Here is a 23,243-nt window from a genome sequence, read left to right as displayed (position 1 = left end):
GATCTGAGACAGTCACATGCCTTGCCAATAGCTCATTGGGTAAGCAGCTTTTTGTCATTTCCCCTATCCTTTTACATGATTGTTGCCGAACAATCTTTGTAAAGCTAACTGGCTCATTTTCTCCTATACAGATTACTATCTAATACTTCCACTAGCCGTCCCCGCTTGTCTTCTAATTCATCTCCAGGCGTTTCCCCCTATCAATCAACTTGCTTTTAAAAAGTGTGAGTTCTCTTGAGGCTTTTATGCCCTATTTAACTTATGTATAATTAATTACTCTTCCTGTTTTCAAAATTAAACGTTTTACATACACCCCAAACTGACTCAGTCATTACCATTTTTTAACCTTCAACATATTCAATCGCCAGGTTTTCTATGTGCCCCCTGCAAGCATAAATACGGTGCAGTCTGTCCTTCCCCCGTCCGGGGGCCCTCTGCCGCGCCTCCCCTGGGTGTCTGTTGTTCAGGTATGTTTGGAGTCCTGGGATCATTTTAGGGTTCCCTCCCTGTGTGAGATTGTCCAGCCATAATATTCAAACACTTAGCAATGTCTACAACAGTTTATATTTCAATGTCCTTGTTTGTTTACATGATGTTTTTGTATCTCTATGCATAGATTCTTTTATATTGCAAAAAGCTCTAGTTCCCTGAGGAAGCCAGTGCCTTGGCGAAACATGTAGGAAACTGAGCCCCTGCTTCGAAGGCCGTCACCATCTGGCCCACCCTACTGCACTTGGGTCACACGCATTATATATATTTTTTGTTGCTATTTTATTGTTTTTTCTATGTATTGAATATTGTGAAATAAAATATTTGTAATTTTATATCTCTATCGCATTTTTCATATGTTTTGCCCTAGCACCGCTATAATCCCCTGTCCCTCTATCTATCCGCTATTTAATTACTCTGGGATGAGGTGCCGTATCTTAACTAACCATCTAGCCACATCTGCATCTTTTCAGTAATAATAATACATCATGATATAAAGGGTATGACTGTGGTGGCATAATAAAGATAAATCTGGATGGCTCTTGATTTGTATAAACCTAGAAAAGTTAGCACTAAGGTTATATTATTAAGTCATTGGAAGTTGCATCTCATTGTGAAATCCGGAGTTGAACCATTTCCCCCATATGCTATCAGACCTCTGTAGGGAATCGTCTATAACTGCTGTTAGTCGTTCCATTCTGCGAATGTTGGCTATGGCTGCGAGAAACTGTAGAAAAGTGGGAGGGACAGTGGATAACCAGCATTGGGGGAGATAGCACGTTTGGCCACTAATAAAATGAATGGCATCAATCTTCTAGTAGGTTTGGGGGTATTCAGAAGAGGCAAACTTAGGAGAAGATGTGTGGAATTGAAAGGAATGGGTATTGCATGGACCTTTTCCAAAAGGTTGTGGACCTGTGTCCACAGTTCCTAGTTTAAAAAGTCACTGGAAGTACAGCTACGTTCACGTGTGCGTTGCGGGAACTTACAAAATCACGCGTGCCGCAAAATCATGCGCTTTCCCGCTGTTTTCAGAGTTGCACCCGCATGTATCTGCCAATGTGAGTGCATAGTGTGAATGAAGCTTACAGAGCCCATGCCGAAACCAACTGCAATCCTTAAAGCAGAGTTCCACCCAAAAATGGAACTTCCGCTTTAGGTGTTGGTGACCCCCTGACATGCCACATTTGGCATGTCATTTTTTTTGGGGGGGGGGGGGAGAGCAGGTACCCTATTTTTACAGGCACCCAGCTCCTACTTCCTCCCCCTGGAAGATCACCTCTCCCCCTCCCTCCCTGCAATCTTCTGGGACACAACACAGGTCCCAGAAGATTGCCCGGTCATTCGCAGCGCGGCTTGCGCATGCGCAGTGCTGTGAAGTCGCGGCCGGGCACCCACAGTAAGAATGCTGGCGCCGTGGAGAGGTAGAGGAGTGGGGCTTTGTGTGCTTGCATCGCTGGACCATGGGACAGGTAAATGTCTGATTATTAAGTCAGCAGCTACACATTTGTAGCTGCTGAATTTTAAATGGGTGGAACTCCACTTTAATACAGTACTGGATTTGTCTTATCTCTACATGCACATTGTTTTTCTATGCTTAATTGTGCCTCAAATGCCCCCCTAAGTGGGGCAACCCCACTTTCCAGGCCCCATAGCCACTATTGTGGTGGTACTGATTGCAGGCCATTTTATTCATTGTACCTTTTGTCCGTGTCTCCACACTCTGGGAAATTCTAAACCTAGAGCGTTCTGTTATTGAAATTGCATTCTTAAACAAGCCAAGGGTTGGCCTGCCATCTATATGGATTGATATCCACAAATCAATTGAACAACCATTAAGGATTTGCTGGAGGGGAGGAAGGCTCTGCCACATTCTCAGCAAATGTAGAGATTAGACTGCTGAAACCAATAGACTAAAAAGGTTATATGCATTATAGATAATATTTTACATAGATACAGTGTACTTAAAGTAATACTGCAGCCCTGAGAAACATCTCCTAGTGTGAACAGTATCTGTTCAGTTATCTGCGTCAGCAACTGATTTATAATAAGATGATTACCTACCTCTGCTTAACAAAATCAAGCAAGTTTTGAAGGGATATCCTGTTGGTAGGTGCCTTGGTTAGGCAGGATAAATGTGATTCAAATGGTGACCCTTCTCAAAGCTCTGTACATCTTCCAAGCTCTTCCGATACATTTTTTCGTGGGGCATATTTTAAAAGATAAAGGAGACAATCTGCGCTAAAACCCAACGGTGTATATATAAAAATGATGCAAATATACAAAAATGAATATTTAGACAAAAAGGTGCGGCATCTAAAAAAAAAACAGAATATCCAGCTCATAAGAATGTGTAAAGAGAAAAAAATGTGCAACCAATAAAAATGTGAAATAAAAATGGTTAGAAAAGGAATTATGTGATAAATGTGAAAAAAGTTTAAAAAAAATATCTGGTAAGCGGCGCTGTTTGCTTTAATCATTGATGAACAGAAAAAAAGTTTTCTTTGATGCCCTATGAAGCTTGTGTCCGTGTGCCACAATTTACAGCAGTTTATAGACTATATTACATAGGATTGTTTCTGAATGTATCACTAAAATATTCTTGAGTATTTAATCACGTTATTATATATTCAGCCACAAGTAGCTATTTGCTACATTTTTTACGTTTATCACACAATTCCTTTTCTAATAATTTTTATTCATTTTTTTTTCACATTTTTATTGCTTGCGCATTTTTTCTCTTTACAAACCAGCATATTTTAAAACCCTTAGATCATTAATGAAGAGATTCATATGGAAACATAGAGGCCCTTGCATAGTTGCATAGTAGGTGAGGTTGAAAAAAGACACAAGTCCATCAAGTCCAACCCATGTGTGTGATTTATATGTCAGTATTACATTGTATATCCCTGTATGTTGTGGTCGTTCAGGTGCTTATTTAATAGTTTTTTTAAACTATCGATGCTCGCCACTGAGACTACCGCCTGTCAAAGGGAATTCCACATCCTTTCCGCTCTTAGTAAGTAAAGAACCCTCTACGTAGTTTAAGGTTAAACCTCTTTTCTTCTAATTTTAATGAGTGGCCACGTGTCTTGTTAAACTCCCTTCCGCGAAAAAGTTTTATCCCTGTTGTGGGGTCACCAGTATGGCATTTGTAAATTGAAATCGTATTCCCTCTCAAGCGTCTCTTCTCCAAAGAGAATAAGTTCAGTGCTCGCAGTTTTTCCTCATAACGAACATCCTCCAGACCCTTTATTAGCTTTGTTGCCCTTCTTTGTGTACTCTCCATTTCCAGTACATCCTTCCTGAGAACTGGTGCCCAGAACTGGACAACATACTCTAGGTGCGGCCGGACCAGAGTCTTGTAGAGTGGGAGAATTATCGGTTTATCTCTGGAGTTGATCCCCTTTTTAATGTATGCCAATATTCTGTTTGCTTTGTTAGCAGCAGCTTGGCATTGCGTGCCATTGCTGAGCCTATCATCTACTAGGACCACCAGGTCCTTTTCCATCCTAGATTCCCCCAAAGGTTCTCCCCCCAGTGTATAGATTGCATTAATATTTTTTCCACCCAAATGCATTATTTTACATTTTTCTACATTGAACCTCATTTGCCATGTAGTTTCCCACCCCATTAATTTGTTCAGATTTTTTTGCAAGGTTTCCACATCCTGCAGAGAAGTTATTGCCCTGCTTAGCTTAGTATCGTCCGCAAATACAGAGATTGAACGATTTACCCCATCCTCCAGGTAGTTTATGAACAAATTTAAATAGGATTAGTCCCAGCACAGAATCCTGGGGGACCCCACTACCCTCCCCTGACCATTCCGAGTACTCCCCATTTATCTCCACCCTCTGAACTCGCCCTTGTAGCCAGTTTTCAATCCATGTACTCGCCTTATGGTCCATGCCAACGGACCTTATTTTGTATAGTATACGTTTATGGGGAACTGTGTCAAATGGTTTTGCAAAATCCAGATACCACGTCTATGGGCCTTCCTTGATCTAGATTGCTTCTCCCCTCCTCATAGAAGGTTAATAGATTGGTTTGGCAAGAATGATACTTCATGAATCCATGCTGAATAATGCTAATGATACCGTTCTCATTACTAAAATCTTATATATAGTCCCTTATCATCCCCATCCAAGAGCTTGTATACTATTGATGTTAGGCTAACTGGTCTGTAATTCCCTGGGATGTATTTTGGGCCCTTTTTAAATATTGTTGCTACATTGGCTTTTTTCCAATCAGCTGGTACCATTCCAGTCAGTAGACTGTAAAACCAGTAAAAATTAGGAACAATTGCTTATAAGGAAATGGTTAGATCCAAATGAACAGGTTTGTTTCTCCTAGATTGAGAAGTACCATAAAGCAGTAGTGCTGGTGAGAATAATAGATTGGGTACATGGTATACCCTATAAAAATGGGCACAATTGGAAGAAATTATAAGTGGATTATCTTTGCGCTAGACAATCTGCCTGCAGAAGCAATATAGTGGTTTGTCTAAGGATCTCGCCCCCATTACAATGAATACTTTAGGCACTTGGGATAACCTATTAAAAAAAAAAAAAAAAAAACACCTCTCTCAGGTACAAACTACTTCCCCCTAGGGAAGGAAATTAAGATGTATTTAAAGTGGACCTTCCCAGGTTGCTTCAGATCAAAGGACGTTCTGTATGGGAATGGCCTTTGCTCATCATTAAAACTACGAGGTAGGTACGGCTCCTCACCGTGAGATGTCTGGAGATTGAAGCAACAGATTCCCTGCCAAAACCTCTTTGTTCCATTTGTGAGCTCAGCCCATGGGAAAGACTTGTGGCCCAAGGTGGGATAAATAGACATGGTATATATAAAATATACAGGATGTTGATATCCCCACCCCCCCGATCTTGGGACCTCATGTCTTTTGGTGAGCTGGGTACACCATTTCAATCAACTCCTCCCAGAAGTTTTAAAACTTGGTTATAAGTTATGTGTATTCCACCTTAATGAACATGAGGATAAAAGAAATGAATTATAAACTGCTGACGAAGTTGTACTATGTTCCATCAAAATTGCATAAGTTTAACCCAGATGTGTATCATCCCTATGTTGGAGGAAGTGTGGGGGTGAGGGAACACATGCCTATATATTGTGGCACTGCACTTCTATTCATTTATACTGGAAAAGAAAATCTTGAATTTAATCAAGATGATTAGCAATTTTGAAGTTGGGCCCCTGGCAATTCTGTTTCATACTACAGGTGAACCAAGGAAGAAATATAGAGCATCTATTTTTCCATATCTATTGAATGCAGCGAAAATACTAATCCCGAAATATTGGAAATCAAAGAAAATATCATATTAAGGCTTGGTTTAGAGAAGTAGATAATACTGTATTAATGGAGGAATTCACACACCTGCAAAATTACCCTTGTTCAAAATTTCAAAGAACTTGGAAAAGTTTGCTGGGGGTGGGGGGAAGCTGGAGTTCTGCTTAGAGTCCAGGCAGAATTTTATTATTGCCCATGGCAATGATATTGTTCTCTTAATACTTCTAGTACATTGGGAGAACAGCTTTTCCTTCAATACCTCTCTGCATGAGATAAGATTACTTGGCAGTCATTTGAAAAAGTATAGTGTAATATAGATATTTTCCCTTCATTAGTATATTGTACGTTTATATCCGTATAGGAAATTTAGCGATTCTTGCCTGATGATTAATCTAATACTCTTTTTTTGTTTTTTGTTTTGTTTGTTTCTTGCCATTCCCTAGTCTCTCATATTTGATGAGGTTGACTTGTCAGATGCAAGCGTCGCTGAGTCAAGTACAAAAAATGTGAACAACAGCTTCACGGTAAGATATCCCTCTGGAAGCCTCACCACAAGTAACTAAATACAGTAAAAGAAAATGCTTGCTAATTGTCTATTAGTTATTTTGTATAACAATTTCATATAAGGCTCAGAAATTGATTCTGTCATCTGAAAAAGGCAGAGTAACATTTTTGTGGCGTCTGTGTCTTGTTTAATATGACAGTTATATTGAATTCACACTGTATGCTGCTTTTTGAGTAGTTCTTTGCAGATTAGAGTGTTGTGTGTGTCCATGTTTTTTTTTCACAACTGATTGGCTACTTTCTGCAAAAGTGCAGGCAATTTAAATAAAAGGGACCAAAATGAGGATTTCTCCCAGGTGACTTCTCATCAGTTGATTTCTGCACGGTCTTCTCTGTGACACCATGATCTTGTGTTAGATACAGTACCTGCCCGCGAGAATGTTTCCAGCGCGATCCCATCGCGCTGGTCTCAGCGATATTGTACTGTACATCTCGCACTGGCTGCAAAAAGGTAAAACACATTTTCTCGAATCGTCTTCCAGGGCAGCATTCGAGAGAAAGGCTCCTCCTCCCTGAAACAGGAAACACATTAGTCCATCATTATAAATTTTACAGTCTTACCTGCATGCCTCAGTTGTTTGTGTTTCCTCCGGACCCACAGGAGGTGCAAGAAACGTTTATTATTTTATTTGTCTCTGTGCTAGTTGCAGGAGACCCCCTGCCAGAATCCCATTCAGCCCAGCGGGCCTTGGGAGGACTAGCAGGAGCAGCAATATTGAGCAAACTTGCTCTGCTTGAGATTTCACCCCTACAGAGGGGTCGGCAATCACCCCCCCAAACTGATACAAATGCACTGTCATTTTTTCCCCATACCGTTTTGTTCTCATGCTGGTGGGACCTGCTGCTTCGATCTGGGCCCTGTGACCACAGGCTGGTGGCTGCCTCCCTCCGCGTGGGTAGGTGTCAGTTTTCTACTCTATCTTACAGCCCGTCCATCAGCCCGCCCGAATGCCTCCATGCCGTGTACCGCCGCGATCGGTGTCCTCTGCACCCAGCAGAGCCAGCTCCTTTCCTCGTGGAGGCTCTGCGGGGTGTACCAATGGCTCTGCGGCCATTTTTCCGGAGACCAGAAGGTCAGTTCAGGGAGGCGGGAATTTCAAAAAATTAAAAAAAAAAAAAAAAAAAGAAATATATAATTTAAAAAAAAACATTTTAGCAGCAGAGTCCCCCTCCCTAATGGAAGCCCAGGAAGGAGGACACCAGCAACAGCGGTATGTGCAGGTACATCCACCAACCTGCATGTGGTCAGCTGGGGGCGGGGCCAGAGCTTAAGCAGAAAGCAGTTAAAAAGGCTCCTCTAAGCAGAGGATCTGGTGGCTGGCCACGTCTGACGCTTCTCCACCCTGCCCTGCAGATCCTGCAAGCCAGGACAGCTCCAAGGTAAGCCAGAGTACTCCAGGGTCACCTCTGTCTTAGCCTCACTACAAAACAGCCCACTCACAGGCATTTTTTTCTTTTAACCGCCTACCTCACTGGGACCTTTTTTGTGCTTGATTTCAGGCAAAGACCCCAGAGGAAAGGAAAGCGAAAGGCAGCAAAGCATGTGCTTTGTGCAGCCACTGGTTTGGTCACCTGAATGGAAAAAACCCCTATGCCAAAAATGTATAGACAAAATGGTGTCCAAAAAAACGCAAAGGTTACCTTTAAAGAGCGCAGCTCTTTCAAAAAAGAAATAAAGAGCACCATGGCACCATTACGCTCAGCAATTGAAAAGTTGGAAGCGCCAACAAGTGCCAGTCTGAGCAGTACCCCGTCTGTCAGCGGGACATGCGTTCCTTCAGGCAACAGGGAACAGGGAGAATGACAGGAACAAGGGGAGGATTCGGACGAATCTGAACAATCCGAATCGGAGGATGGCCTTTGCTCAGACTCTAACGAGGAAGAGGACAACTTATTTCTCTCAGAGGACACGGATAACCTTCTGAAAGCCATAGCCAACACGCTAGGTATTAAAGAGCAAAAAGCTGCAGAGCTCACACTACACAACAAGATGTATAAAGGGCTACAACCCAGAAAACCTAGAACATTTCCTGTACACCAAACTCTGAAAGACATTGTCAAAAAAGAGTGGGAAGACCCAGAGAAAAAAAACTCTTCATACCAGCTGCGGTCAAGTGCAGATATCCATTTGCAGAGACAGACACCAAAACCTGGGCTAAATGCCCCAAAGTGGATGCCTCCCTGGCAAGAGTCACAAATAAAACTGACTGACCCTTCGATGACACGGGTACCTTAAGCGACCCCATGGATAAGAAAATAGAAGCCCTTTTAAAGAGGGCTTGGGAAGCGGGGGCTGCGAATCTGAATCCAGCAACAGCTTCCATCTGCACAGACCGCACCCTGCCAATCTGGTTAACCCAGCTTCAGAAACTACTGGAAAATGACACACCTAGGGAAGAATTAATAAAAACAATCCCTACACTGACCAGAGCAGCAGCTTTTCTAGCAGATGCCTCAGCTGAAACTGTCGGAATATCTTCAAGGGCCACAGCTCTACTCAACTCAGCTCGAATAGCCCTGTGGCTGAAATCTTGGGAAGGTGATATCTCCTCTAAGAACAGACTGTGTGGAATTCCGTTCACTGGAGACCTACTGTTCGGGCCTGAACTAGAAAGAGTACTAGACAGAACTGTAGCAAAGAACAAGGGCTTTCCCCAAACCAAAAAGAAACAAGGGAAAGCGCTCTTTCGGCATTTCAAAAAATTCAGCAACCCGGGAGCAAAGAAAGGCTGGGGACAACAAAACAAGAAAGGCAAGGGTGAATTCAACCTCACGCCTCCTAACCCAAAAAACGAAACCAGTGACTGTCATCAGGTGGGGGGCAGACTTGCAGCTTTTTCCCACCAATGGATGGAAGCAACAAACAAATTCATCATACGCACCATAACAGATGGCTACGCAATAGAATTTTCCACCCGCCCCTCAACCAAGCACCTAGTAACCAAGCTACCAAAAGACGAAGATCGAGCAAATGCCTTTTTAGAGTCACTGGAGAATCTACTAGATCAGAAAGTGATTCATCATGTACCTCAAGAAAAGGAACAAAGAGGGTTTTACTCCCATAGTTTTGCAAAGAAAAAACCGTCAGGCAAACTAAGGCTCATACTAAACCTCAAGCCACTCAACAGAGGAATAAAATTGGAAAAAATACAGAATGGAGTCTATTTACTCGGTCAGAAACATCCTACCTCGGAAGTAATTTATGGTGACAATAGACCTACAGGATGCTTACCTACATGTCCCCATAAAAGACGATCATCAAAAATTTCTGAGGTTCGCAATACAAGGGCCAGAAACCACTGTGCACCTGCAATATACAGCTCTCCCTTTCCGCATCTCTTCGGCACCCAGAATCTTCTCAAAGATAATGGTGGAAGCGCTAAAAGGTCTAAGACAACAAGGCATTGGCATCATACCATACCTAGATGATCTCCTGTTCTTTGCAGACTCAGCAGAGACCCTAGAGATCAACCTGCGCACAAATATGTCCTATCTACAAAACCTGGGGTGGATTGTGAATGTAGAAAAATCACAGATGACCCTAAACCAGAGAGTGGTGTATTTGGGCTATGTACTAGACTCCAGACTAACCAGGATCTTCCTAACAGAAGAAAAAAGCAGAAAGATAACGCAGGCAGTAACCTCTCTTAAAGGGACCAACGCCATTACAATCAGGCAGGGAATCGCAGTACTAGGGCTGATGACGGCTTCAATACCAGCCATCACATGGGCACAGATCCACATGAGACCACTGCAGAATTACATTCTGTCCCAGTGGGATGGCAGCCACTCATCCCTAGACAAGTCCATACCTGTTCTGACCACGGTCAAACAAACACTCCAATGGTGGCTCCAACCGCTTCGATACATCGAAGGGCGCAAATGGACTCAATCCGACCCAGTCAGGATCACCATCGATGCCAGCGCGCTAGGCTGGGGGGCACACATGGAAGGCCTTTGCACACAGAGAAAATGGAGTTCCAGATGGTCCCAAGCCTCCTCAAATATGAGAGAACTAAAAGCTGTGGAAGAAGCATTAAAAGCATTCAAACCAGCAATACGGGGCAGAGACGTAAGAATACAATCGGACAACGCCATGACGGTGGCATACCTAAACAGGCAGTGAGGGACAAAGTCCCAAAGCTTGATGAGACCAATGGAAGCTATCCTGCTCACTAGATCCCACAGATGGCAACAGTGGAGTAGATGCCTTCAGCCAAAACTGGAGATGGAAACTGTGTTATGCATTCCCTCCAACTGCCATAATACCACGAGTAATTCAAAAAATAAAGACAGAGAAGGCAACGGTGATACTAATAGCACCGCACTGGCCCCAAAGGGCATGGTTCAGCCACTTGAAGAACCTCAACATCCAACCTCATCTGACATTGACGGACCGGCCGATCTTTTATCACAGGGCCCGGTCAACCATTCCGAACCACAGAATCCTGAAGCTTTCGGCTTGGTTACTGAAAGGATAAGACTTCAGAATAAAGGACTGTCAGACAATGTGATCAATACCATCCTAGACAGCAGAAAGCCAGTAACTAGGGCAATCTACGAGAAAGTGAGGAAAAAGTTTGTCTCCTGGAACAAAAACAAACCAATCCCAAACAGAGGGATAATCCCAACAATTCTGGAATTCCTGCAAGATGGGGCAGACAAAAATATCTCCCTAGGCACGCTGAAGGTACAAGTGGCAGCACTCTCCTCGTTCATGGACACCAGACTTGCAGAAGATACGCTGATAAAGCGATACCTAATGTCACTTAAAAGGGCTAGACTGGATAAAATGAATAGAACTCCAACTTGGGACATGTCCACGGTACTCAGAGGGTTTCTCTCCCCTCCATTCGAACCGATGGAAGATGGCTCAGACAAAAACCTCACTTTAAAAACTGCACTTCTTGTGGCGCTGGTATCGGCCAGAAGAGTGAGCGAAATCCAAGCCCTGTCTATGATGGAACCATACTGCCTAATACATTTAGACAAAACAATTCTCTCGCCAGACCATGCTTTCCTACCCAAGGTCTCTTCAACGTTCCATAGAACACAAATTGTCATCATCCCTTCGCTTCCAAAAACTATGGACAGCAAAAAAAGAGACACTTACAACAAACTAGATGTAAGAAACACACTCATGACATACCTCGAAAGAACGAAGGACTGGCGAAAAACGACCTCTCTTTTTGTCCTTTATGCGGGAGTCAACGAAGGGAAGCAGGCATCTAAGAATACTATCAGCAGATGGATAAGAATGGCCATACAGACGGCCTACGAGGCACAAAACCTCACCTCTCCTGTCGGGATCAGAGCACACACAACCAGAGCCTGGGCAACCTCGGTCGCAGAGAAAGCAGGGGCAACCCCGGAACAGATCTACAGGGCAGCGACATGGTCGAGCTTCAGTACCTTCGCAAGGCACTATCATATAGACCAGCTGTCCGACCAAGACCAGTCATTTGGTCGCAAGGCACTCCAGTCTTTATCCCCACCCTAGTAAGTATTGCTCGATACATCCTCTCAGGTGCTGCCCTGGAAGACGATTCGAGAAAATAGAGTTGGGTACCTGGTAACTCTTTTTCTAAGAAGTCTTCCAGGGCAGCACTAGTTCCCACCCGTAAAACGATAAATAGCAGGTACAATGGGGGAGCTTCAAGCTTACTAAGATTTCCTTTGGTGCTTTAATACAAGTAAGGCACGCAGGTAAGACTGTGAAATTTATAATGGTGGACTAATGTGTTTCCTGTTTCAGGGAGGAGGAGCCTATCTCTCGGATGCTGCCCTGGAAAACTTCTTAGAAAAAGAGTTACTAGGTACCTAACTCTATTTTCCTATTGCAGCGAGCGCGAGAAAGAATTCCCCTCCAAGAGCATACCAGGCCCTTAGGTCTGGTTTGGATTTTAAGGGGAACCCCCTATGCCGGAAAAAACGGCATGGGGGTCCCCCCAGAATCCATGCCAGAACTTTATCCGAGCACGCAGCCCAGCCGGTCAGGAAAGGGGGTGGGAATGAGCAAGCGCCCCCCCCCCCTGAACTGTACTATGCCTTCAACATGGGGGGGTGGGTGCTTTGGGGAAGGGGGGCGCCCTGCGGCCCTCCCCACCCCAAAGCACCTTGTCCCCATGTTGATGAGGACAAGGGCCTCTTCCCGACAACCCTGGCTGTTGGTTGTCGGGGTCTGCGGGCGGGGGGGCTTATCGGAATCCGGGAGCCCCCTTTAATAAGGGGGCCCCCAGATCCCGGCCCCCCACCCTATTTGAATGAGTATGGGGTACATCGTATCCCTACCCATTCACCTGGGGGAAAAAGTTTCAATAAAAACACACTAGACAGGTTTTTAAAGTAATTTATTAGGCAGCTTTGGGGGGTCTCTTCCGAATTCGGGGGTCTATTCCGACTCCTCCGCTCTCTCCGGCCTCTTCTCCCGGTCTCCGGTTCTTCTCCCGCTCTCCGATTCTTCTGCCGTAGTCCTCCGCTATCTTATGCTCTTTTGCTAGTGTTGGCCCGGTCTTCTCCGGCTTCTTCCCATCATGCGCTGGGACTGTGACGTCATAAGGGGCGGGGTCACAGGGTGACATCACCCGGTGACGATGCCCCATGCCTGTATAAGTCGTTGCGCACCCAGCATTACAGCGGGAGAGAGCGTTATGTCAACATTGGAAGAAGACGGAGAAGATCGGGCCAACGCTAGCAAAAGCGCGCAAAAGAGCAGAAGATAGCGGAGGAGCTCAGCAGAAGAACTGGAAAGCCTGGCCGTTAGTTGTCGGGGTCTGCGGGCGGGGGGCTTATCGGAATCTGGGAGCCCCCTTTAATAAGGGGGGCCCCCCAGATCCTGGCCCCCCACCCTATGTGAATGAATATGGGGGTACATCGTACCCCTACCCATTCACCTGGGGGAAAAAAGTGTCAATAAAAAAAACACACTAGACAGGTTTTTAAAGTAATTAGGCAGCTCCAGGGGTCTCTTCCGACTTCGGGGGTCTCTTCCGACTCCTCCGCTCTCTCCGGCCTCTTCGCCCGCTTTCCAGTTCTTCTGCTCAGCTCCTCCACTATCTTTTGCTCTTTTGCGCGCTTTTGCCAGCGTTGTCCCAGTCTTCTTTGTCTTCTTCCAATGTTGACATGACGCTCTCTCCCGCTGTAATGCTGGGTGCGCAATGACTTATACAGGCATGGGGCATGGTCACCGGGTGATGTCACCCTGTGACCCCGCCCCTTATGATGTCACAATCCCGGCGCATGATGGGAAGAAGCCGAAGAAGACCGGGCTAACACTAGCAAAAGAGCAGCAGATAGTGGAGGACTACAGCAGAAGAGGCTGGAGACCGGGAGAAGAGGTCGGAGACCGGGAGAAGAGGCCGGAGAGAGCAGAGGAGTCGGAAGAGACCCCTGGAGCTGCCTAATTACTTTAAAAACCTGTCTAGTGTGTTTTTTTTTTTTTTTATTGACACTTTTTTTCCCCCAGGTGAATGGGTAGGGATACGATGTACCCCCATATTCATTCACATAGGGTGGGGGGCCAGGATCTGGGGGCCCCCCTTATTAAAGGGGGCTCCCAGATTCCGATAAGCCCCCGCCTGCAGACCCCGACAACTAACGGCCAGGGTTGTCGGGAAGAGGCCCTTGTCCTCATCAACATGGGGACAAGGTGCGCCCCCCTTCCCCAAAGCACCCACCCCCCCATGTTGAGGGCATGCGGCCTGGTATGGTTCAGGAGGGGGGGGCTCACTCGTCCCCACCCCCTTTCCTGACCGGCCTGGCTGCGTGCTCAGATAAGGGTCTGGTATGGATTTTGGGGGGGGGGGGGCCACGCCGTTTTTTGGCATAGGGGGTTCCCCTTAAAATCCATACCAGACCGAAGTGCCTGGTATGCTCTTGGAGGGGAACCCATGTCGTTTTTTTATTTAAAATTTGGTGTGAGGAGTTCCCCCTCATGATTCATACCAAACGCATGTCAGCAATGCTTGTCGCTCATTGGGAAAGGAAAAAACACATTCCTTTCCCGATGAGCGAGCCAGCTCGGTGCTGGCTCCTGCGACGGGGCTCGCAGGTGTCAATCTCGCCGATAACAGCGGCGAGATTGACACAATATCGCAGTCACCTACTGTACGTGACAATTTCTCACAAGTGAGTGAGCAAAGATGGAGTGTTATCTTGCTGGTTCAGCTAGTGAGAGAACAATGACATTGGAGAAAGTAAATTGGCTTTAAGCGATTCTATTACTGGCTACAGCTAATTAGTATGACATGGCCTTAAGATGTTTTCTGTTCTGTTATAAACCAATATAACCAGTATAGCCTGCAAGGGCATACCTTTTGCCTGTTTCCACTTACGAAATACATAATGATTTGCTTTTCAATTGTGTGTCTATTTTTACGTTTTTATTCAGTACAACTTCCGTCTATTTTTTTTTTTTTTTTAGACTTTTATATCAGCACAGATGAATTGCACATGCTACATTTTGCTATCATTTGCAAAATCGATACATCGAAAATAAATTTGCAATATTTAATCAGTAGTAGTTTTTTTATTTTATTTTTCCTCCTTTTTATAATTATGCAATAACTGAGCATTAGGAATTGCTTAAAACTAATACTACAGTACAGTGGAACCTCGGTTTGCAAGTAACGCGGTTAACGAGCGTTTCGCAAACCGAACTGTATTTCTAAAAATTCTAACTCAGTTTGCGAGTGTTGTCTCGTAAAACGAGCAGGATTCAGGCCAAAAGCATGTGCAGTACTGCTTTTGGTCTGAGGTGGGGGGGGCGCCGGAGCCGAGCAGAGCCGAATGTTGCCGATCAGCGCCATTCGGAAATGCACGGAAAGGCTCCTCCCACTTTGCCATAGGAAACACCCAATCCACCAGATTAAAAATGAGGCTTCTTCCCCACAGCTCAGGCAGGTTGAGGCAGGTTTGACTCACTGGGATATTTTTTTATCGTTTTGGCAGACTAAGAGCTCTTACTCAACGGTTAAAACGAAGTGTCCCTCATGTAAATCAAAGTTACCTGAGGGATGGAAGAAGGCTTTGTGTCAAACATACATTGACTCCCTAGTTAAGGAAGAAGCTTATTCTGCATGCATGACTTAATCGCTTCAGTTAAGAAAGAGCTAGATGCAACCATCCAGTCTTTTCGCTCTTCTCTCACTCCATCCTTGAGTCAGCCGGCAACCTCAGGACCCTCTCAAGGCTTGCAATTAATCCTGGTGGTGGAGGCTGAGGTCGGTCCTCCTACCCAAGGAGTACTCCCCCTCTCACTCCAAAGAAGACTCGGAGGAGGAAGGGGCAGAAGATGCACCTTCAAAATATAAACTGCCCTTAGAACAAGTAGACAGTCTGTTAAAATGCAGTTTATGCCACATTGGGTTTAGGCGAAGAGAAAAAAGTATGATCCATGCATGACCGAATGTATGCAGGGCTTAATGAAACAAAAATTTGCACTTTCCCAGTGCATTCGGCAATCTCTGAAGCCATCAAGAAAGAATGGGCAGAACTAGAGAGAAAGTCGGTATTCCCAAGAGTGCATAAAAGACGGTTTCTGTTTGGTCAAGACCCAACGGCACTTTGGAATAAGGTTCCTAAACTACATGCGGCCTTTTCCCAAGTGACCTGGCATTCAAGGACATGAGGATACTAAAAGACCCCATGGATAAAAGGATGGATCAGCAGCTTAAGAAGACATGACAATCCATCTCAAACCGGCTATGGCTACTACTTGCGTTTCTGGAAACATGGAGTACTGGCTAAACCAGCTAAAAGCCCACATTATAGTGGATTCACCCAAGCAAGAGATACTTGACTCCTTCTCAACCCTGTCAGCAGCTGTAGTTTACATTGCTTATTCATCCGTGGAATCGGTTAGAATGTCAGCAAGATCCGCGGCCTTCACTAACACAGCCAGGAGAGCCCTATGGCTGAAGACCTGGCCAGGTGATGTTTTACGCTAATTGGAGACTTGTGGAAGCTCCCAGCATTGTATCATTTACTCCAATAAATCTTCTTGATAAAACAATATCACACTATTTGGAGTATCGTATCTTTTTTGCAAAATTTGTACAATCTTTTGAACACTTGGGATACTTACCGTGATTGAGAGACCGTCCGGGATACTGACAAGAGACGCCAGAGAGACCAAGGAGGCCCAGGAGAACTGGAGTTCATTTCTGGGGATCTGTGATCCAATTCGCGCTCTTTGACCTCCCTGAGTAAGGGGGGTCGCTGGCGGACCGCTAAGCCTTCCTTTTACTAGAGGTGACGGGCATCACGAGGTCAAGCAATCACACCAAGTCACATATTCATATGAAGATTTTTTTTTAGTCACTTTTATGGACTTTTTTTTAGATATTCACTATATATATTTTTTACACTTTTATTGTAGCACTTTCCATATACATATATATAATAATCTTTTGGCCTTGTGTATATTTTTCAGTTTTGCTAGATTTATGCAAGTTTTTATTTATTTAGCATTTTCTTGTTTCATATGTGATTTCATATGCGATTTATGCAAGTTTTTGGCAGCATTTAGCATTTTCTTGTTCATATGTGATTTATGGTAACATTGTTCACATATTAACGACTTGCCGACCTGCTCACGTAGAAATACTGCGGCAGGTAGGCTCTCCTGCGCAAACTGACATACCTATACATCAGTCCGCAAAAGCAGGTTAGTGGGTGCGTGCCACGGGAGCGTGCTCGTGGGTCCTGCGGACTCTATGTCCACCTGCGGCCTGCGATCGCGGCGAGGAGAGGCAGAATGGGGAACTGTAAACAAGGCATTTCCCTGTTCTGCCTAGTGACATAACGAGGATCTACTTTTCCCAGTGATCGGGAACCGTGATCGCTTAACCCCTTGATCGCCCCCTAGCGTTAACCCCTAGTGTTAAACCCTTCTCTGCCAGTGACATTTTTACATTCATCAGTGCATTTTTATAGCACTGGTGTAATTTGGGGTCAGATTTGTCCGCCACAATGTCGCAGTCCCGCTAAAACTCGCCGCCATTATCAGTAAAAACAAAAATAAATAAGTCCTTAAACCTATCCTGTAGTTTGTAGACACGATAACTTTTGCATAAACCAATCAATTTACGCCAATTGCGATTTTATTTATTTACCAAAAATATGTAGAAGAATATATATCGGCCTAAATTTGTGGGTTTTTTTAATATTTTTTTTTGGATATGTATTCTAGCATAAAGTAAAAAAATAAAAACATTTTTTTCCAAATTGTCGGTCTTTTTTTTGTTTATAGCGCAAAAATTAAAAACTGCAGAGGTGATCAAATACCACCAAAATAAAGCTCTATTTATGGGGAAAAAAAGGACGTCAATTTTGTTTGAGTACAACGTCGCATGATCGCGCAATTGTCAGTTAAAGCAACACAGTGCTGTATCGCAAAAAATGCTCTGGTCATTAAGGGCGCAAATCCTTCCGGGGCTGAAGTGGTTAACAAGTTATTTTTCACACACGGCATAGACATACTTCACCTCAAAACACATTCTGCTACTCGTCCTGAGTATGGAGACACCACATGTGTGTGACTTTTTTTCACAGCCTGGCCACATAGAGAAGCCCAACATCCAAATATCCCCTCCAGCCAATTATCTACTTTAAGACCAGGCCACCTTTTTGTTTACAAGTAAAAATCTGTATTTTTACTAGAAAATGACTTAGAACCCCCAGAGATTATATGTTTTTGTAGCAGAGGCCCTAGAGAATAAAATGGTAGGTTTTGCAAATTTTTATGTCACACAGTATTTGCACAACAGTTTTTCGATCACAATTTTACACACCAACGCATAAATACATTTTAACTGCTTCAGCCCCGGAAGATTTTACCCCCTTCCTGACTAGAGCTGTTTTTGCAATTCGGCATTGCGTCGCTTTAACTGACAATTGTGCGGTCGTGCGATGTTGCACCCAAACAAAATTAACGTCTTTTTTTTTTCCACAAATAGCTTTCTTTTAGTGGTATTTAACCACCTCTGTAATTTTTTAATTTTTATGCTATAAACAAAAAAATAGCGTAAATTTTGAAAAAAACACAATATTTTTGACTTTTTTGCTATAATAAATATCCCCCAAAAGACTATAAAAAATGTTTTTTCTTGTTCATACATCACGGGACACAGAGGCTTGGTAATTACTTAGTGGGTTAGTACCTTCAGGTGATTGGACACTGGTAACCCTAATTGAAAAGTGAGTCCCTACCCTATATAACCCCGCCCGTACCTCAGTTTTTTCGCCAGTGTCTAAGGTGGTTGGTGACATTGAAGATGTGCTAAGAAGAAAGCTCTGTTTGGTCTGCGAGGACCTTGGGGCTATACAACCGGATCCATACCTCAGGCCAATACTAAAACACCCAAGATGGCTGGTACCTGGGCCTTGTGATAATAAGAAACAAGGTTTTGCCTGTAATGTCTCTCCTTGGAGGTCTGGGCTCTGGGAATCCAGGCTTTGGTGTACTAATATAACAGTGGCACGAAAAGTTTCCGGCAGAGTCTTCTACAGGTCCAGGGAAGAGGATCCTGTGAGTAGGATTCCAGAACCCTGAAGGTTGGCACAACGCTACCCGCCGTGATGCGTGAAGGCTGGAATCTGTCTGTTCTCAGCAGTTCCTGCGGCGGGGATAAGGTAAGTAAAGACAATCATAAAGTTTACACATTATGGATTATCTTTTCTGAGTAGTTTTATGTCTTACCAGGTTTCCAGGAGGGAGTAAGAGACTTACCTGGTGTATGCTTGCATGCCTTCCAGGATACACACTCAGTGAAGCTGGTCTGTGAACGCCGCTCACCTCTGCAGGCTCTGCCACATAAACAAGAAAGGGGGGGGATCCTACGCAGTCCGGGGGTCCCACGCAGTCCTCTGGTGGTCTCCTTCTCGCCCCGGCCACCGCCATGATGGTACCACGCGCGCGCAGGGGGCAAGTTTTTTACAGCAGGGTCGGCGAGGAAGGAGGGGGGGCGTGGTTGCGGCGCCATGCACGTGTGGCGTGCATGGCGCGCCAATGTGCAGGTGTAAAGCGGCCGTTTTTTAAAAGCCCAAAGCGCCAGAGCTCCTGTAAGCAGTGAGACACAGAGCTGTGGGCTTAGTAAGCATCCCTGTGGATCGGATCCTGGCAAACCTAAGATACCTACTCGGCATCAGGTTGTGCAGTTTGTAGCTAATGTTTATATTATAAGACTATAGCACAACAGTGATTACAATTTACACTAGCACCTCTGCTTTGCAGCTTAGGACTATGTCTCCTCATAAGAGAGCTTCAGGGGGAGGTAAAAGAGGCACCAGAAAATCACCGCCTACATCTAGGGGTTCTGGACATGCCTGCAGGATACCATCCCCCCCTGCAAGACTGGAGGCAACCTCACAGGATGAGTCTGTACCCCTGTCAGGTTTTGCAGCCTCTCCCAATGTTTCAGGCCCTGTTTGTCACAGAAGATGCTTTAAAGGCTACATTGGATGGTTTAGAAGGAAGGATTACTACCTTTGTCACAGCTTCCTTAAAAAATAGCATGAAAAGGGGTAGATCCCCCTCCCTCTGCTTTGGGTTCCCTATCGGATGAGCATTCTGATAATGAGGAAAGATCCCTATCTGAGGATAGGGATCAGGTGCAGTCGGACGAATCATGGGAAGAGGAGAAGCTCTCTTCTATCTCCCAGGCCCTCAAAGCGCAGGTGCAATACTATACTGAATTGGTGCGTTCCACATACAGATTGCCCTCTGCTGAGGCTGCCATTTCCCCTGTTTCCTCCCTGGGGTCCCAGAAATCCCCACAGGCTGTGTATGCCTTCCCAACTCATCCTTTGCTGGGTGAATGTATGAGGACTGGGGTCACCCAGATAAACTATTTTCTCCTCCTAAAAGGTTTTCTATGCTTTATCCTGGGAGAAGGAAAGTTTCACCAAGAAATGTGGAGTCCCAGCCATAGATGCAGCTGTTTCTTGTGTGAATTAGAGCCTGACCTGTCCTATGGACAGTGCTCAAGGGTTTAAGGATCCAACTGACAAAAAGCTGGAAACTTTTTTAAAGCCTCTTTCTCTGTGGCAGGCGCTGTGGTCCAGCCTGCGGTTGCAGCAATTGGCATGTGCCAGTTCCTCAAGGAACAAATGAAGCAGGTGCTTAGCCTCCTTTCCACTGAGGGGGCCGAGGTTTATGCAGAACTTCCTGAAGCCTTGTGTTTCATGGTTGATGCCATTATGGATTTTGCTCAGCAAGCATCTCACCTCATTCTCCTGCTGGTACACATGCGCAGGTCCCTTTGGCTTAAGCATTGGGCAGCTGAAACTTCATGCAAAAAATATTTAACTGGGTTCCCGTTTCATGAAGAACGCCTGTTTGGGGATGATCTGGACAAATATATCCAGAAGATTACCGGGGGGGGGGGTAAAACCACGTTGTTACCTATCAAAAGAAAGAGTAAACGTCCTTCAGCCCCTGGAGCCTCATCCTCCAGGCAGTGGCGACAGCCACCCCAATCAAATGCTAGGGGAAAGGTCCAAAGTCAAGCCCAAGGCCAAAAGAAACCTTGTGGTCCAAGATCTGGTAAACAGAACCCCAAAGCCTCCCTATGAAGGGGCGTCCCCGCTCGACCGAGTGGGGGGAAGGCTGCTGCAGTTTGAAGGCGCTTAGCGGGAAGAGATTCAGGACAGGTGGGTAGCCTCCACGTTGTCTCTGGGCTACAAGCTAGAGTTCCGGGAGCTTCCGCCATCTCGTTTTCTAAGGTCAAGAGTCCCCAGGGATCCAGAAAAAAGAAGGCCCTTACTTCTGGCCTTAGAACTTCTTTTATCCCAAGGGGTAATTATAGAGGTGGCTCCGGGTTCTACTCAAACCTCTTTACCGTTCCAAAACCAAACGGAGATGTCAGACCTATTCTGGATCTAAAAGACCTGAATCAATTTCTAGACATTCGTCCTTTCCGCATGGAGTCTATCCGCTCAGTAGTCTCCACCCTTCAGGGGGGAGAATTCCTGGCATCAATAGACATCAAAGATGCATATTTGCATGTGCCAATACGCTCACCAAAGATTCCTAAGGTTTGCGGTGGATCAGCGCCACTTTCAATTTGTGGCCCTTCCTTTTGGTCTTGCTACTGCTCCTTAGTGTTCACAAAAGTTCTAGCCCCGCCCCTGGCAAATCTAAGGGTTCAGAGCATAACTATGACAGCTTATCTGGACGATTTGCTGCTCATAGAACAGTCCGTAACACGCCTAAGCCACAATGTGCTCTGCACGGTGATGTACTTGGAGTACCTAGGCTGGGTCCTCAATCTAGAGAAATCCTCCTTGCAGCCCTTAAAGAGGCTGGAGTATTTGGGCATGGTCATAGACACAGTCCAAAGCAGAGTGTTCTTACCCAGGTCAAAAGCCAGGACCATAAAAGATTTAGTCCGTGTAGCCTCAGCAAAGAGAAATCCCTCTATCCGACTATGTATGAGACTAGTGGGGAAGATGGTCGTCTCCTTCGAGGCTGTCCCTTACGCCCAGTTTCACTCGAGACCTTTACAAAACAGCATCCTCTCTGCCTGGAAAAAGAGGGTTCAAGCCTTGGATCTTCCATTGTGCCTATCCCCAGGGGTGCGCCAGAGCCTCAATTGATGGTTACTGACCAAGAATCTTTTAAAATGAAAGTCCTTTGTCCCAGTTACTTGGAAACTTGTAACCACAGATTCCAGTCTAATGGGCTGGGGAGAAGTTCTGGAAGAAGCTTCCACCCAGGGAAGATGGTCCAGAGCCAAAAAGATCTTGCCCATCAACATTCCGGCAATTCGTTTAGCCCTCAAGGTCTGGACTTTCAGACTACAGGGTCATCCTGTCCAGATACAGTCCGACAATGCCATGGCTGTGGCTTATATCAATCACCAAGGAGGCACCAGGAGCCTGGATACCCAAAAGGAGGTGAATCACATTTTTTTTTCTGGGCAGAAGGGCGGCATATTCCTTGCCTGTCTGTGGTCTTTATTTTAGGGCTAGAAAATTGGAAAGCGGATTTTCTAAGCCGCCAGCAGCTGTGTCCAGGAGAATGGTCTCTACACCCTGACATATTTCAGACCATATGTCAAAATTGGAGTACCCCAGATGTAGACCTATGTGCATCCAGGTTCAACAAAAAACTGGACAGCTTTGTGTCAAGAACAAAGGATCTGCTAGCACAAGGGTCAGATGCCTTAACGATTCCATGGCATTGGTACTCTCTGATCTATGCCTTTCCTCCAGTTCCGCTTCTTCCGCGGTTCCTTCGGAGGGTCAAAAGGGAAGCAAAGTCGGTCATTCTGGTGGCCCCGACTTGGCCCAGACGACCTTGGTATGCAGAGATTGTAAAGATGGCAGTGGGAAGACCTTGGGTTCTTCCGCTATGTCCAGATCTACTCTCACAAGGTCCAATATTCCATCCTGCTTTACGAAGTCTGAATTTAACGGTTTGGCTGCTGAGACCCACATTCTGAAAAGCCGTGGGCTCTCGGAATCAGTCCTTTTCCCTGATTAATGCTAGGAAGCTGGCCTCTTGGCTCATCTACTGTAGAATTTGGAAGGCATATGTTTCCTGGTGTGAACTCGGGGGGGTGGGGGTGTGTGTATCATCCTAAAAAGTATACCATTCGCAGGATTCTTGCCTTTCTTCAGTTAGGCATTGAAATGAGGCTGGCTTTGAGCACCATCAAGGTCCAGATCTCTGCCTTATCTGTATTATTTGAAAGGTCACTTGCTTCACATTCCCTAGTCCAGGTCTTTGTTCAGGGGGCACTGCTCTTGAATCCGCCAGTCAAACCTCCTGTTTGCCCATGGGATCTTAATTTGTTTTTTTTTCAGTTTTGCAAGAACAACCCTTTGAACCATTGCACCATGCTTCTTTAGTTCTTCTGACAAAGAAACTGGTCTT

At 45.2% G+C, this 23,243-nt stretch overlaps 1 protein-coding gene across 4 annotated transcripts in view; it reads left to right on the top strand.

The window, feature by feature from the left end:
- DGKH (diacylglycerol kinase eta) overlaps positions 1–23,243 on the top strand; it is a 444,882-nt gene that overhangs the window by 240,614 nt on the left and 181,025 nt on the right. For all 4 annotated transcript variants that reach the window (XM_073614202.1, XM_073614203.1, XM_073614204.1 and 1 more), the window contains one exon: positions 6,244–6,324. In XM_073614202.1, coding sequence (XP_073470303.1) covers positions 6,244–6,324 — 81 coding nt within the window. The remainder of the gene's footprint in view (positions 1–6,243; positions 6,325–23,243) is intronic.

This window comes from Aquarana catesbeiana, linkage group LG02 (assembly GCF_042186555.1).
Source record: "Aquarana catesbeiana isolate 2022-GZ linkage group LG02, ASM4218655v1, whole genome shotgun sequence".
Taxonomy (NCBI): Eukaryota; Metazoa; Chordata; class Amphibia; order Anura; family Ranidae; genus Aquarana; species Aquarana catesbeiana.
Note: the sequence above shows the minus strand (reverse complement) of the source record. Positions and strands in the feature narration are given on the sequence as shown.